Raw genomic sequence first — 16665 nt, forward strand, 5'->3', positions numbered from 1 at the left:
ACTGCTGAGTGCTAAGAGGTAAGGAGGTCCCTGCCCTGTGAAGTAGTAATATATTGTGCATTGTAGATGTACTTGCTGTTATTCACATCCAATTGTCAGTAGATGTTAGACGCGCTGTTTATAAACTATAAAACACATTCAGATCAACTGAGCTAAACCTCATACATGCTAAACCTCATACATTAATGCAGTGTGAGGAGAGGTGGTGTGGCCTACTAAGTAAGTTTTGATTTGGCCTCTAAATTTTAATTTTGCAGATTTCTGATATTTATGTGAGTGGTGAATCAGGGGATATGTCAGCCAAAGAAAAACTGCTCCTATGGACGCAAAAGGTGACAGCTGGATATGCTGGCATAAAATGCACTAATTTCTCCTCTTGCTGGAGTGATGGCAAGATGTTCAATGCAATAATCCACCGGTACAGGTAGGTTGTTCTTCTCTGCTTATGTCTGATTGCACCTTAATATGAATTAGTTAAATATTAGTTGCTTGTTGTCTACTTTAGACCGGATTTGGTGGACATGCAAAGAGTTGAATTGCAGGGTAACCGGGAAAACCTTGAGCAGGCATTTGAGATTGCAGAGAGTCTGGGGGTAACAAGGTTATTGGATGCTGAAGGTGAGTAATATTGTAAGCATTTGGTTTTTACACCCTATTATCTGAAAATGTATTTTCTTATTTATACATAACACTCTCTCTGCAGATGTAGATGTAAATTCTCCTGATGAAAAGTCTGTGATCACATATGTGTCTTCTATATATGATGCCTTCCCTAAAGTCCCAGAGGGAGCAGAGGGGATTAGCGCTACAGTAAGTTTGTATCAAGGAAATATTTTAGATGGCATAGACTTTCTCGGCAGCCCATTCATATTGCCATGTTTTGACAGGAGGTGGATTCACGCTGGCTGGAGTACCAAGAGAGGGTAGTCTGTCTTACACAGTGGATCCGACAAAATGTGTTACTGATGTCTAACAAATCCTTCCCACAGAATCCTGTCGAATTAAAAGTAAGGGCCCATATTTTGCATTGTTCATATTTTATACTAAAACAGAAGTTGACCCTCAAAGTTTTAGAATTTTTTTACAGTATAAGCAGCTTTTCAGTTAGTCTTCTTTTTTATGGTTTTCCAACAATAGCCCTTCCTATTCTGCTTTGTCTAGCATGAAACTAAAATATTGTTTGGGGTCATTGATCCCGGCAAAAAAAACCCAAAAACTGTGAGGTTTCAATTTTATTATTTTATGGGTTTTTTTCATTGTTTATCTTTCCATACAACTGTAATCTCATAAACTACATGTTACTTAAGGTTATTAAGCTCTAGTAACTATATAGCATTTGTGATTCCAAGACAGCTGCACAACAAAAAAAACAAGAAACACACAACAAAAAAACAAACGCACAACAAAAAAACAAGAAACGCACAACAAAAAAAACAAGAAACACACAACAATACAAACTGAAGGCCAGCTGCAAATTGTCTTAGAAAAATACTGTTTACCTCATATTAAAAGTAAATTTTAAGGCCAACTACCCGTTTAACTCATTGGTAAAAAATATCCATGAATTGTGTTTTTAGGCACTTTATAATCAGTATGTACATGTGAAGGAAACTGAAATTCCAGCAAAGGAACAAGAAAAGGAACAAATCCAAAAGTTATATCAGATGTTACAGGTATGTCAGATTTGCTTGTAGCTCTCTCTCACTGGTACAACGTTTTACATTTTGCAGTTTTCCCCCCCATGATCTATATACTTTTAAGAATAACATTTATTTGCTTTAAATTGAATCCATTTAATATTCTCTCTCTTACATCGCATGTTCTTTCTGTCTGCTCCCTTTTATGTTTATTTGCAAACCCTCTGTCAGTGTTTTTGAATATTTAACGTTGCTTGTTTATATTAGATTTAGTCATTTTTGCTATGAATTTCCATTCTGTTTCTTGCTAGAGAAGAGCATTTCTTCATCCCCTGTCCCATTTATTTCAGAACTGGATAGAATTTGGCCGTGTCAAACTTCTTCCATCATTGCACCCAAATGATGTTGAGGAGCAGTGGGGCAAACTGATTCTCTTTATGTTGGAAAGAGAGAAAATCCTACGACCAGCTGTAGAACGGTGAGTGAGAACAATTCTTACCTGAAGTGGCTAGTATATTTTAAACCAGGCTTTTTATTGACAGTGTTCTCTTGTCATACCATAGACTTGAATTGCTACTACAGATTGCAAACCGGATTCAGAATGGCTGTCTGAGTTGTGAGGAGAAACTGACATTAGCCAGGAATACACTACAGTCTGTAAGTTATAGCGCCATCCTTCTGGAAGCAATGTTTTCACCTAATTGCAGCATGTATAGAAACTAACAGTAATACTATGCTGTGATATTTCTGATTTCTCAGTGATTGTGATGACTGTTGTAAGTATTAATGCACTTAGGATACATACTTTTTAAAGTTGTTTTGCTGCTTCAGTAGAATCAAGATCTTTAAACATCTTTCCAGATGGAGACCTGTTGGTCAGATGCAGCCATCCAAGGCATTTTTAGGAACCCAGCATACTAAATGGTTCTTTAGACTTCTTATATTAAATGATCATGGAAACAGTTGAACAGCATTGATTAAAAGTCAATGTATTTTCGAAGTGCCATGAGAAAGGTCCCAGTGGGTACCAAAGAGTCAGTTGTACCTAGGAAACTGTATCTGAAAATACATTGACTTTCTGAATTTCAAAATCTTGAGATCCAATTTATTAAACCTCGATTTTTTTTCTGGTCTAGTTTTCATAGAGGAAAACTTGAAGTTTTTGAGAAAAAAAACCCATTATTTAGAGATTTATTATACCCCAAAGCTGCTAAAAATCAAAATTCGAACATACTCCAGCTAAACCTGTCTAAGTCTGTCTAGGACAATTTGAAGATGTTGTGATCTGCGCTGGTTTCTTATGATAATCAGAAAAAGTAGGGGTTTTCGGGCGACAACTTTAAAAAACTGTTGGATTTGGTCGCCAAACTCGAAAAATTAGTTCAATTCGAATTGTTGCATGATTTTGTCAAGACTTTTCCCACATCTGATTTTTTGATGTATGAGTTAAATTCGTGGATGGGAGTTACGTTGACTTTGTTTTAATAAAAAAATTAGATACATTTGAGTTTTAGTAAATATTCCGCCTTGTGCTGCTTTCCTTTTATTTTTGTATATTACTTTATTTTTTTGTGAGAAGCTATTATGTAGGTTTTTGTAAGTTTATAATATACAGGTATGGGATTAGTATCCGGAAATCCGTTATCCAGAAAGATCAGAATTATGGGAAGGCCATCTCCCAATTTTTAACAAATATTTAAATTTTTTAACAATTATTTTCCTTTATCTATGTAGTAATGAAGCAGTACCTTATATTTGATTCCAACTAATATAATTCAATGTTATTGGAGGCAAAACAATCCTATTGAGTTTATTTACGTTTTAAATAATTTTTTAGTAGATTTAAGTTATGGAGAAGAAACACCCAGGTCCCGAGAATTATGGATAACAGGTCCCGTGCCTTTACATTTACTTGCTATAGACCTGGGTTAAAATTAAAGAATAGTATAGTGAGAAAAATGTCAGCACTCACATGATATTGCTTTAAGAGTTTGCTTTAACACAGTACCAAATAATATAGACCTGGGTTCATTGTGTAGTTACATCACTGTTTCAACCCAGGAGGGAAAATATTGTGCCTGATGGGATCTCTGTGGGGAACCAAAACGTTCCATACAAAACCCACTTTGTACCCTGGTTTTAGAAAGGATTGACAGTTGACTGAGGAGAAAAATAAAGAAGTCTGCAATAAGCAGCTGAATTATTAAGCTAAATGCATCAAATGTGTTTAGAAAAAATAGCTATTCATTAAAAAATAGATATTCGTGAAAAAATTAATTAAAAATATTTTTTTTTTCCTTGTGAAAAGCACATTATGATGAATCTTGTGATGAATGTTTCTTGTGTAGCCTTATAATGTGTTTTTTAACTACCCATATCTATAAATTTTCACAAAGTCATTGGGAACAAAACATGCAGAAGCTGATTTTGGGACTTAGCATTGCTGTTTTGTAGAAATTGTAAATTCAAGCATTTAACAAATTTCTGGTTTATTAAAAACTCTGTGTGTTTAGGCTTGTTTGAAAATATCATATAGCTCAGTATTTTGCCTTGTAGGATGCAGCTAATATTGAGTGTGGACAGACTTTTCAACAGGAGAGCGAAGTTGTGCAGTTTCTGCAAGAAAGTGAAGGCCTTCTTCGTCAGCTTCAGTCAGATGTGCAAATTCTGCGTGATGAAAAGTACTTCCAGGTTGAGGAACTGGCATTCAGGTACTGCTTTGTAATAGTTTTTACTAGGAGGCAGCTCACTTAAGAAGTGAAGTTGTTTCTTCAAGTGCAAAATTATTAACAATTTTGCAATTTGTCTGGTTGGTTGTTTTTCAGAGTTCTACGCATTCAGGATGAGCTTCTTAATCTTAAAATGGAATGTTCAAATCTGTATAGGAGGGGCAACCTTATCACCTCAGACCTACAGCCCACTGTGTCACTAAGCAACACTCACCAGCATAGCCTTCATACCTCTCCCTCTTCCTCTTCATGGCGGAAGCCAATGAGTCGGTCTGAACTAGTTTTATTATCATCATCTGAAGATGAAGGCAGTCTGAGATTTGTGTATGAACTACTTGCCTGGGTTGAGGAAATTCAGGTATGCAGTGATATATATAATAGCCTCATTAAACAGATTGCCTAGGGAGAGAGAACTTTTGTTGTTGGTTTTAACCAAGAAATTCCTTGAGTGTACACCCATGAGGGGAACGAGGTTATTGCAAAGTGAAATAAAAAAGAGAGTAAGAGCAGACAATATTTGTGAAAAAGTAACCTGACATATATTATATGACATTAATATTATTGTTGTTTTATTATTATAATTATTATTATTGCCACATATTAATAAAACACTAGCACAGTATCACTTGTGCTTGCTATAAATCTAAAAAGGAAAAAGTGGGATGTATTTTCTCCTTACTGATTGACGCTTGGTTTTCAGATGAAGTTGGAGCTATCCGAATGGGGCAGTGATCTACCCAGTGTGGAGGCTCAGCTAGAAAGTCAGCGTATTGTGCACACTAGTGTAGAGGAGCTGGTATCAAGCCTGAGAGAAGCCAGGAGCTATGAGGTAATATTTGCTCATATATTATGGTGTCTTAAATCCATGTTAGCGTGAAAATTATAAATACTTCTTTAGCTACAGATATGGAAGCTTGCCTATGCCCAATGTTCTCTCTAAATTGTTTTTGACTGTGTGTCTGAAAAATTTCTTTTGATTCCACTTTTAAACTATGTGCGCAAAGAATTCAGCAGATTAGCACAGCTCTCAAAATTTGCATGCCTTAGAGGGAACATTGTCCGTGCTGCACATGCGCAATACTTAACCATTTCAGCCTACAAATAATTTGGTAGAGTATACTAGTTATCTTCAGAACAGACATAGTTAATTTAAAAAGTAATGTCCTCAGCTCATGTGTGTGTACTGAACTGAAGACAAATATTTTTGTCTTTCATTATTCTATAATATTTATGCTTAGAATGTACTTTTCTCTTTGACCGAAGGCATTAACTAAGTTCCTGAAGCATTGTTTTGTAATTGCGTTTTATGTTTGTCAAAATAAGCTATCTAAAGTAGTCATGATCTGTCTTGATACACTTGCTGTTGGATAAAGAGAATATAGATTTTTTTACTTTATGTAGTTAAGCATGGCTGTTGCCAAATAGTCTTACAAATAATATAATTAAATCGTGAACTTAACACCAAAAAATGTTGTAAACAAGACATCTGCCATTGACTTTTACATGATTTTGACAGGTTTTAGCTGGAGTATTTTCATATTTGGAATTGTCCCAGTTTTGTCTCAAAATAAATCCTGGAAAAGTTGAGTTTTTCCCCCCCAGACTGTTGTAGATTTTTTGGCGTCAAAGAGTCTGACTCAAAAAAGTTGTGGCCCCTAAGTGTATGGTACCAGTGCTGTTTCTGATGAATAAACTTCTGATGTATACTTCGTTATATTGCCTATCATAATTATTAGGGATGCACCAAACCCGGTATTCTCCCAGGATTTGGCCTTTTACAGCAGCATATTTTTCAAGTGTATTTAAAGTGCATGAACAGCTGTTCATGCACTTTAAATACACTTGAAAATTTTTGTCACTAAATAATCATAGGTGGTGCTGGTCTTTTTTAAAGTATAAAAACCTTTTACCTTGTACCCAAGGCAAAATATTTTGTCGGTGTGCGGCCCTACGGGATATATATATATATATATATATATATATATATATATATATATATATATCTATATATATATATCTATATATATATCTCTATATATATATATATATATATATATATATATATATATATATATATATATATATATATATATATATATATATGCGCAACTTCTGCATCTACAAATCTGACAATTTTCATATTCTATAAATTAAATATACTGTAAATAAGGTTATACTGCTTAAATGGTAGAGGGATACTTATGACATTTTTTGAAGGTGGAGCATACCCTTGCTTAGTGCATTTTTATATCAGAAATAGTGCCATGTTTCAGTAGTAAAGGTAGCCGGTACATCCCTCTAATATTTTTATGCTGCACATTTGGAATAAATGTAAATGTGTTTTGCAGTTTGCATTGGCTTCTATAGAGCTATGCAGCACGCTGGCAACTCTTTCCTTTATGTTTATGCATTATATCGAATACAGGTCTTCATGCATTTCAGCACAACCTGGCAAACTCCAGAAACTTCCAGAGAAACTGAAGGGTGACTGTCAGTACTGATTGGAATTCAGCATAACCTTATATAACGTATTTTTTTATGTAATCTGAATGATGGAGGCTGCTGTAAAAATTCTCTTCATAGCGTGGCCCCAAAAAAATAAATTATCCTTTTAATTAAAGATTGGAGAGCTCTAGTAGAACAGATGTTTATTCTTCTGAATTCCCACCCTAACTGGCCTACTTATTCTTTTTGTTGACAGGTAAAAATGTCTCCTAATTTTCGAAGCAGCTATGGTGAAACTCTGAGCAAGCTTGAAACGCAGTATTGCAAATTAAGGGTAAGTAACTTTAAAGGAGCATTGTGTGTAGGTCAGATATATAGGAGAGACTAAATTTTTTGTATAAGTGCTGGATACCTTCTGTTTTTTTTTATATATTAGGCTACTGCATGGGAAGACTATTTCTTCTGTGGATATTTGAATTTAAATGGATACTGTCATGGGAAAATATTTTTTTTTCAAAATGCATCAGTTAATAGTGCTGCTTCAGCAGATTTCTAATTTCAGACACTGAAATCCATTTTTTAAAAGAGCAAACTGATTTTTTTATATTTAATTTTGAAATCTTACATGCGGCTAGACATATTGTCAATTTCCCAGGTGCCCCAGTCATATGACTTGTGCTTTGATAAACTTCAGTCACTCTTTACTGCAAGTTGGAGTGATATCATTCCCCTCCCTTTCCCCCAGCAGCCTAACAACACAATAATGGGAATGTAACCAGATAGCAGCTACCTAACACAAAATAACAGCTGCCTGATAGATCTTAGAACAGCACTTAATTGTAAAATGCAGGTTCCACTGCGACACATTCAGTTACATTGAGTTGGAGAAACAGCCTGCCAGAAAGCAGTTCCATCCTTGTGATGGCTCTTTCTGAAAGCACATGCCTAGGCAAAATGACCTGAGATGTCTACACACCAATATTACAACTAAAAAAATACACTTACTGGTTCAGGAATGCAATTTTATATTTTAGAGTGATTTATTGGTAATGTAAACAGTGTCATTTAGAAATAAAAACTACATCATAAAAATCACGACAGAATCCCTTTAAATATAATAACAGGGCTGATATAATCCACAGATTACAGTAAACCTCCTGTAATTTTTGGAAACAAGTTGATATTATGCTATTGTGGTGTGTGGTGAATGTTTACGCATTTGTAAAATGTAGTTTCTTGTCCTGTGCATCAATTACTTAAAACATTAAAACACAAAATGATGCATATTTTTTTGGTTCTGGGCAGGAAACATCCAGTTCCCGGCTTCGCAATTTGCAGAGCCTGCATGACTTTGTTTCTCAAACAACAGCACAAATTATTTGGTTGAATCAGAAGGAGGAGGAAGAGTTAGCTTATGACTGGAGTGATGGAAATCTCAATATTGCAGCCAAGAAGGATTACTTTACAGTAAGTATTCCAAACTGACTGGTAGCATATATTGAGATGCTGGAAGAAGGAGAGTGATTTGTAGGTGACAATGTTTTTTTTTACTTTTCAAACTTGTCAGGAACTGATGCAGGAGTTAGAAGAGAAACAGGATGTGATTCAGTCCCTGCAGGAAACAGCTGAGCTATTGTCACTTGAAAATCATCCCGCAAAACAAACAGTAGAGGTAATAGATTGTTGACTGTGGTTCAGCGATTCCGTGTATTTTGTGTAATTCATGTCGGCCATATGTGCTATTACAGGAGAGCACATGCTAGATCCAACATCTGGACTGACATAGAGCTCATGTATGGCATGGGATTAATTAAAAGCGAGATAGATTGCATTTCAGCCTTTATTAGTATGTTGCATTTGCATATATGCATATACGAGTATATAACATCAAAGTTTTGTTGCTTAACTCAAGAAGCATTATTTAACATAAGCCAGATAGGTAGGGCTTGTATTAAAAATATGTTTGCCTATTGTTATTTATTTAAATTTTGCATTTTCTTTTTATATTTAAACCACTAACTGGTCATTGTCTTGTCATATATTAATACCACCACTCTCTTCCCAAGAAATCTTAATAATTACATCAGGCATACATCACACTATGCATTTTACAGTAGTGGTCTAATTGTAGATACATTTAATGATCAACTGCTCTGTTTGCCTATAAATAGTGCTGCTGAGTTGGTTACATAACAAATCTTAAGGCTCATCTGTGAACCAGCAACATTTTGCATTTGCTTAAATATTATTAACAAAGGTATTTATGCATATGAATGCACCATACAACTTGCACATAGTGCCAATATGTCAGTTCAGCATTCCCAGAGGAATTGTATGAGTGATGCATATGGTAGGGTGCATGGACACAGGTCATCTGCCTTTAACTGCATGCAATCACCCACTATATGGTTTGAATGATGGAGAAAATGATACATTGTGATAGAAAAATGGCAAACAGTGACTTTTTCCTCCACTAACTGTCCTTTTATTTTTGGTTGCTCTATATTTTGTAACATAATACTGTTACCCAGTTGCGTCCTGTCTCATAATGTTTGATGTTTTCTAGGCATATAGTGCTGCAGTTATCTCCCAGTGGCAGTGGGTTAAGCAACTCTGTCTTTGCGTCGAGCAACATTTAAAGGAAAACTCTGCATATTTACAGGTAATGGCTGTTTTCTGTTACTAATTATTTGCTATCTTAATAAACCTTTCCTTATCAATGTATAATTTTCTTTTGTTTTAACTATGCCATATTATTTTTTGTATAGTTTTTCAATGATGTGCGAGAGTCAGAAGTTTATTTAAGCAACCTGCAGGATTCGATCAAGAGGAAATATTCCTGTGACCGTAGCACCAGCATCAGTCGATTAGAGGACATATTGCAAGACTCCATGGTGCGCCCTATTTATATACTTTTGAGTTTATTTACACACACATACATACAGTTAAATGTACCTCACTTTTCTCTAGGATGAGAAGGAACAGCTTATCCAGTCTAGGAGTTCAGTTGCCAGCCTTGTGGGCAGATCAAAGAACATTGTCCAGCTGAAGCCCAGAAACCCAGAGCACTGTCTAACCAGTACACTTCCCATTAGAGCTATTTGTGACTACCGCCAGATAGAGGTAGGATTTCTGGTATGGCAGCAAAAGCTACCAACTATTTAAAATTTTCTAACTAATATGCTTTTCACAGGTTATGTAAGAACCACTGCTTTTTTTTCTAGATTACAATTAGTAGAAACGAAGAATGTGTGTTGGAAGATAACACCCAAAGGACAAAGTGGAAGGTGATAAGCACTACTGGCAATGAGGCCATGGTCCCGTCTGTGTGTTTCCTTATTCCTCCACCTAATCAGGAAGCAATGGAAATGGCCAGCAGGTAAACAAATGATGCCTGGAATAATGATATCAACAAAATTCTAAGCTCCATTAAAAAAAAAAAAAAAAAAAAATATATATATATATATATATATATATATATATATATATATATATATATATATATATATAAAGTCCCAAAGGTGCACACCGTTTACTTGGAAAATACCTGGGTGCCCACAAAATTAGGGTAAACATATATGCAAAGAATAGCACCACTCACAGGGTTTTTGTATGCAAAAGTAATCTTCGACAGGGATCTTTGAACATTGAGTTCATTACATATATTTTTATTTTGCATAAAATGTGTCCGTTTTTCATTTCCCAGGAACATCTGAGTGCTGGGTGTTTTCTGAACAAATATTTTTAGTGTAGCAGTAATAATTTGTATGAAATTTAATCAAATGTGAAAAACTGGCTGTGCAAAAATTTGGGTACTCTTGTAATTTTGCTAATTTGAATGCATTTAACTGGTATTGGCCAATTTCAAGTTGTGCTTCTGTTTGACTGTCCTCTGAAGAGTGACAACATGGGATCCTCAAAGCAACGCTCAAAAGATCTGAAAACAAAGATTGTTCAGAATCATGGTTTAGGGGAAGGCTACAAAAAGAGGTTTAAACTGTCAGTTTCAACTGTAAGGAATGAAATCAGGAAATGGAAGGCCACAGGCACAGTTGCTGTAAAACCCAGGTCAGGCAGGCCAAGAAAAATACAGGAGCGGCATATGTGGAGGATTGTGAGAATGGTTACAGACAACCGAAAGATCACCTCCAAAGACCTGCAAGAACATCTTGCCGCAGATGAAGTATCTGTATATTGTTCTACAATTCAGCGCAATTTGCACAAATAACATCTGTATAGCAGGGTGATGAGAAAGAGGCCCTTTCTGTACTCACGCCACAAACAGTCGCTTGTTCTATGCAAAAGCTCATTTATACAAGCCACAGTCATTTTGGAACAAAGTGCTTTGGACTGATGAGACAAAAATTTAGTTATTTGGTCATAACAAAAAGTGCTTTGAATGGCGGAAGAAGAACACTGCATTCTAAGAAAAACACCTGTTACATACTGTCAAATTTGGTGGAAGTTCCATCATGCTGTGGGGATGTGTGGATAGTTAAAGGGACTGGGGCACTTGTTAAAGTTGAGGGTCAGATGAATTCAACCCAGTATCAACTAATTTTTCAGGATAATGTTCAAGCATCAGTCACAAAGTTGAAGTTACGCAGGTGTTGTATATTTCAACAGGACAATGACCCTAAACGCACTTCGACATCTAAAAAGTCATTTCTGCAGAGCGAGAAGTACAATAATCTGGAATGGCCATCACAGTCCCCAAACTTGAATATCATATAAAATCTTTGGGATGATTTGAAGCAGGCTGTCCATGCTTGGCAGCTATCAAATTTAATTGAACTGGAGAGATTTTGTATGGAGGAATGCAGTGGTGTAACTAGATATTACTGGGTTGTTACGTTTCCAAATGGAGGCTCAACTAAGTTTTTATGTAAAATCTCTGTTGGGATGCCCAAATGTATGCACCTGTCTAATTTTGTTATGATGCATATTGCATATTTTCTGTTAATCCAATAAACTTCATGTCACTGCTGAAATAATACTGTTTCCATAAGGCGTATTATATTTTAAAAGGATGTTGCTACTTTGAAAGCTCAGCCAATGATAAACAAAACACCAAAGAATTAATGCATTCCCAAACTTTTTCATATGACTCTATCGGGGGAATGTAATAAAAATGTAATAAAAATCGCTAACGGAAAAACTATTCGCAATGCGAAAAGTTATGCCTTTGCACGAACAAATTTTGCTTTGTGTGAATTTAATATAGCTTTTGCGAGCCCGGAAACTGTTTAGCGACCACTTCCGACAGTGAAAGACCGTTTGCGAATTTTATAGTTTGCGCCAATGCGCAGTCAATCTAATAAAACTTCTTACTGAAAATGTCGTTATGTTTGCTCCAAAAGATTACGACACCTTCAAGCACTTCTTATGAGTGCGCAATTAAAATTCGCAATGCGCAATTAAAATTCGCAATGCAATAACAGTTTAAGGAACAATATTACATTGCGAGATGTGGATTTTTAGTCTTATTGGTGTGAATTGTTTTGCTCTTTGCGACTTTTATTACATTCCCCTATATCTATCTATCTAGAGAGAGCATCATAAAACTGATCTGAGATTTTTTCTTTGTAGGGTTGAACAGCTTTATCAGAAGGTTATGTCCTTGTGGCATGAGTTACATGTAAACACTAAGAGTGTGATTTCTTGGAATTACCTTCGTAAGGATGTGGAAGTGGTCCAAAGTTGGAATTCTGAAAAGGTATGCATTTGCTCAAATATCTAATTGCCAAACATCTACCGCACCCAAATCATGCACAGACCCAAGTATCTGTCTGGTTTAATAAAATAACTATCTTCTATTTTTTAGCTTAGAGCCCTACCTCTGGCAGAGTGCCTGGAGACTCTTTCAAACTTAAGTGCCAGCTTAAAGTGCCATTTAGATGAATTTCTGGAAGACAGCAAAGACTCCCAGATCTTCTTAATGGCAGATAGGCTAAATATGGAGCAGGAGGTGGATTCTTGCAGAGACCAGTGCAGAAAGCTGGTGGACCTAATAGTGACTGGTGAGTTACATTTTCAAGAGGCCATTCAAGAGTTTATGGTGATGTGGACATTTATTAAATAAATTGTTTATGCTGTCATTCTTTATACAAAGGAAGCTGCCTTCTTTGTGACATAGCATGGTGTCACTGAAATACCACCATGAAATGCAAGTGACTCTAGGTGTGGCTCTAATGGGTTACATGCTCAGTCTCTTACCCTTCTTACATGTGTTAGACTAACATAATGATTCCAAAGACAGACAAACACCCACAAAATTCACTGCCACCATCTACCTTGAACAAAATTAACAAAGTATACAATAGAAACCTAAGATTATTGTTACCCTTCTCTCTTTAACAGATACTACTTAACTCTACACAAATGCATCAAACACTCTGTCACCACAGTCAGGGTTCGTTTCTATTAAACAAACACCCCAGCAAAGGGTTAAATCAGATTTAAACATACTTTCTTCCTGCTAGAGGTCAACTGGTTAATTAGCATAGTACAGAGGGCTGGAATTTGGTTGGTCTGAATCTGACATGTGAACAGTGCAGGTGCCAGTTAATCTCAATACTGATTACTTTTAAGGCTGATTCTCAGCCTGTGGATAAATTCATTTTGGCACCAAAATCCCCACCATGTGCCTGCACCCGGGTCAATGCAATGTCTCTGGGGGCAGACATAGAACAGCGCTGATTTAAGAATCAGTCCAGTGTAGCTTTAGCCGGACTTTTGTCCCTTGTTGGGACGTTTCTCCCCATTTCCTTATGTGCGAGGTATGATTACTCAGAAATGTGTAATTTACAGTCCCCTGTAAATAAATGTTGATTCTAGGCCAGTATTTGTTATATAATGTTGACACTTGCAAGTACCAACTATTATTCTGCAAAAAATGGCATTCTTTGGATACTGGACTACTACTGCTCTGGTATGACACGTGGCAACAAAGACAAATGTTTTCTGTACCTATGTGAAAACCTCAGTTGATCACTAACTGCATCTTATTATATTAATAGTGTTGCTTCCTTATATGACTTTTGGTTGTTTTTGTCCATAGTGTTTATTTTATTTTTTTTTATTTTCAATTTGTGTATTTGCAGAAGACAAAGAGGAGTCTGAAGCAAGGACTTACTTATCAGAGCTATATAATATAGAATTACAAGTGGGGCAATGTGAGCAGCGGCTTGTGAAGAGAATCCAGAGTCCTGCTGGCACTGATGCTGATGCTGTACATGAGATCACTATTCATATATCAGAGCAAGAGGTCAAATCTGTTTAATTAAGGGATTGAAATTGTTGGCATAATTTCTTGCATATTTATGTGTTTCTTTTTGTTTTGCACTTTAGAGGATGCAGGAGGAGCTGAAGTGTTTAAAATCTGAGTTATATGTGGTTTCTGAACGCTGTGATGACTTCTTGCACAAATCTTGTTCTGGCTCTAGCACTCCTAATCTCCGCTCGCAACTTGATCTGTTGGTTAAAAGGATGGACCAAGTATATGGACTATCATCAGTCTTCTTGGAAAAGTGAGTAGCGGCGTGGAACATGGTAATATAAGAGGGAAAAAACTTAAAAAAGGAAATAGTCTGTTCTCCTAGAGATTGCCTTACATGACAAGAAATCATTGATTTTCATTTAATACTGTGCAGCTTTAGCATATTAGGGAATTTGAAAAAAAGCAGTTGTTGAACATAATAGGAAAGCACCTTAAAAATAGTCTTTTTACTTCTGGTGTACTGTCTGCAAACACATGAACTGTACAAAATATGTTTCAGGTGAATGACCCCTTTAATACATACAAATATCTACAACGTTCGCTTTGAAAAGTTTCTTTTAGCCACAGGACTCGTGTAAATGCCTTGACTCACGGGTCAGCCAAATATTGTTTTGAAATGCAGAAGTGAACGTTTCCAAGCATTAACTGAGTGCACTGACAGGGTTCAGACAATTAATATTCAGGTCACAAGAGGAGCAGTCACAACTATTTCCCAACAAATTTCCCAGTGCATTTGTTTTTCCAGTAAACACAAGACCTTAGTGAAGTTGACATTTCTACAGAACATTGTCGAAAGAGATATTCAATCTTTTTGTTGATTTGATTATTAAACAAGTACAAGACTTCTGGGTGCTTTAATGTTTTTAAGCCAAGAGCCCTTGAACACACAATACAATTCTCTATTGCTTTTTGGCAGGCTGAAGACAGTAGATGTGGTTATCCGGAGTCTGCAGGAGGCAGAAGGAATGGTGAAAGGGTTTGAAATTAAGCTGAGCCAGGAGGCCTCTTTGTCTGCAGATACTGCTTTTATTCATTCTCAACAAAACTTGCTGCAGGTGAAGTGATATATGCATTTATTATATAGTAAAATGGACCTGTGTCTTTTGCATTCATTCATTCGACATCCATAATTGTTTCTAATGCTATTATTGTCATATATTAACTAAATTATATAACACCCGAAAGACTGCTCCAATATTTTCCACTGTGACTGTGTCTAAACTAGCTCAAAATAATGGCATTTATACAATATTTATACAATTCCAATGAGCACATCTTTCATTATGGGCAATTATCAACCCTCCTATAGGCATATAGGTGCTTATGTTTGAATTTAAAGGTGGTCATGCACAGTAAGATTTTCTGCCTCCAAAAATGTAATTATTGTTACATAGATATTGTACAAGCTATCGTTGATTTTGCAATCAGTTCAGAATTATTAACCTGAAAATCAATATTTTAAAAATTAAAGCTAAGAAACAACAATATCTGTCCCTGTAACAGACTTTATTGATAATGGCCATTTAACAATCTTTCTGTTCACATATACTCTGTAGCATGGCTGGTGCTAAAGGGAGGTTTCTTAGACACCAGTTGGACAGTAAATGTGTGATCTTTCAAAAAATACATAACAAAGAACTAGATCATGTAGTACAAATGATTATAAATTGATATGATTGGTCACCTAATAATGACAAAATCTTCCTCTGAAGTACCAACTCAGGCATAATGACACTTAACCATTTACCAAGAAATTGTCTCAATTCCTTTAATAAACTACTCTATACTACTCCCCTCAGTCCCCTTTGATGAAGTAAGTGAGTTTATGGTATATTCCTTAATGGTTCTTGAAATGTAAAAATGTAAAACTACTGAAGTGCTGGCAAGGGATTCTGACATGCTGACATGCATATTTTAATCAATTAGCAATGGCTCGCAGAGGCTGCAGATAAAGACTGCATAATCTCTGCTCTGGAAAATGATATTGCAAAGTCAAAGGATGTTAGGGAGCGTCTCCATGAGAAGACCCAAGAACGGAGCATGGATGTAGAGCACTACCAGGAAAGGGCAGGCAAACTGCGGGAGCGATGGAATGCAGTTCATTCTCAGCTTGAGACACGGTTTGTTTTCTGTAACTCTTGAATCTGATTTTATGTGTTTTTGCACAATAAATAATGGAAAAATTATAGTTTTTTATGTTTAATTTTTCAGTCAATCTGAACTACTTGGGATTCAGGAGGCTCTAAGGAACTATAGAGGGCTTCATGATAACCTGATCCAGTGGATAGAGGAAACCAAATCACAGCAAGAGAAGATGAAGCCTGGACAGTCTGAAGATAGGAGAGTCCTGTCAGAACAGCTCAGCCAGCAGACGGTATTGTCTAGGAATTATGAAATGTTTGGGCCTAGACATTTGCAAATATTAATTTTAATCTCATATTTTGATTTAAATTTTTCTAGAAATTGTTGTAAGCTGTGAGTTAACATCTGTAGGCAGCTTGTCTGATAGAACTGATTATAGCATATAGTAAAGAATAATAAAATTATTCTATTATTAAAAAAAGTTAAAAGGTTG

General features: G+C 35.9%; 1 protein-coding gene across 24 annotated transcripts in view; it reads left to right on the forward strand.

The window, feature by feature from the left end:
- The window catches only part of LOC108708274 (microtubule-actin cross-linking factor 1), a 180597-nt gene that overhangs the window by 52913 nt on the left and 111019 nt on the right, over positions 1-16665 (forward strand). For 23 of the 24 annotated variants that reach the window (XM_041582205.1, XM_041582206.1, XM_041582208.1 and 20 more), the window contains 24 exons: positions 258-424; positions 506-618; positions 704-810; positions 888-1007; positions 1578-1673; positions 1988-2115; positions 2201-2294; positions 4194-4348; positions 4463-4724; positions 5067-5195; positions 7068-7145; positions 8117-8278; positions 8379-8483; positions 9378-9473; positions 9580-9705; positions 9782-9934; positions 10036-10190; positions 12401-12527; positions 12636-12831; positions 13915-14078; positions 14162-14340; positions 15007-15145; positions 16017-16210; positions 16302-16464. In XM_041582205.1, the coding sequence (XP_041438139.1) occupies positions 258-424; positions 506-618; positions 704-810; positions 888-1007; positions 1578-1673; positions 1988-2115; positions 2201-2294; positions 4194-4348; positions 4463-4724; positions 5067-5195; positions 7068-7145; positions 8117-8278; positions 8379-8483; positions 9378-9473; positions 9580-9705; positions 9782-9934; positions 10036-10190; positions 12401-12527; positions 12636-12831; positions 13915-14078; positions 14162-14340; positions 15007-15145; positions 16017-16210; positions 16302-16464 (3408 nt within the window). The remainder of the gene's footprint in view (positions 1-257; positions 425-505; positions 619-703; positions 811-887; positions 1008-1577; positions 1674-1987; positions 2116-2200; positions 2295-4193; positions 4349-4462; positions 4725-5066; positions 5196-7067; positions 7146-8116; positions 8279-8378; positions 8484-9377; positions 9474-9579; positions 9706-9781; positions 9935-10035; positions 10191-12400; positions 12528-12635; positions 12832-13914; positions 14079-14161; positions 14341-15006; positions 15146-16016; positions 16211-16301; positions 16465-16665) is intronic. The other variant, XM_041582190.1, reaches the window with a different exon arrangement.

This window comes from Xenopus laevis, chromosome 2L (assembly GCF_017654675.1).
Source record: "Xenopus laevis strain J_2021 chromosome 2L, Xenopus_laevis_v10.1, whole genome shotgun sequence".
In the NCBI taxonomy this organism is placed as follows: Eukaryota; Metazoa; Chordata; class Amphibia; order Anura; family Pipidae; genus Xenopus; species Xenopus laevis.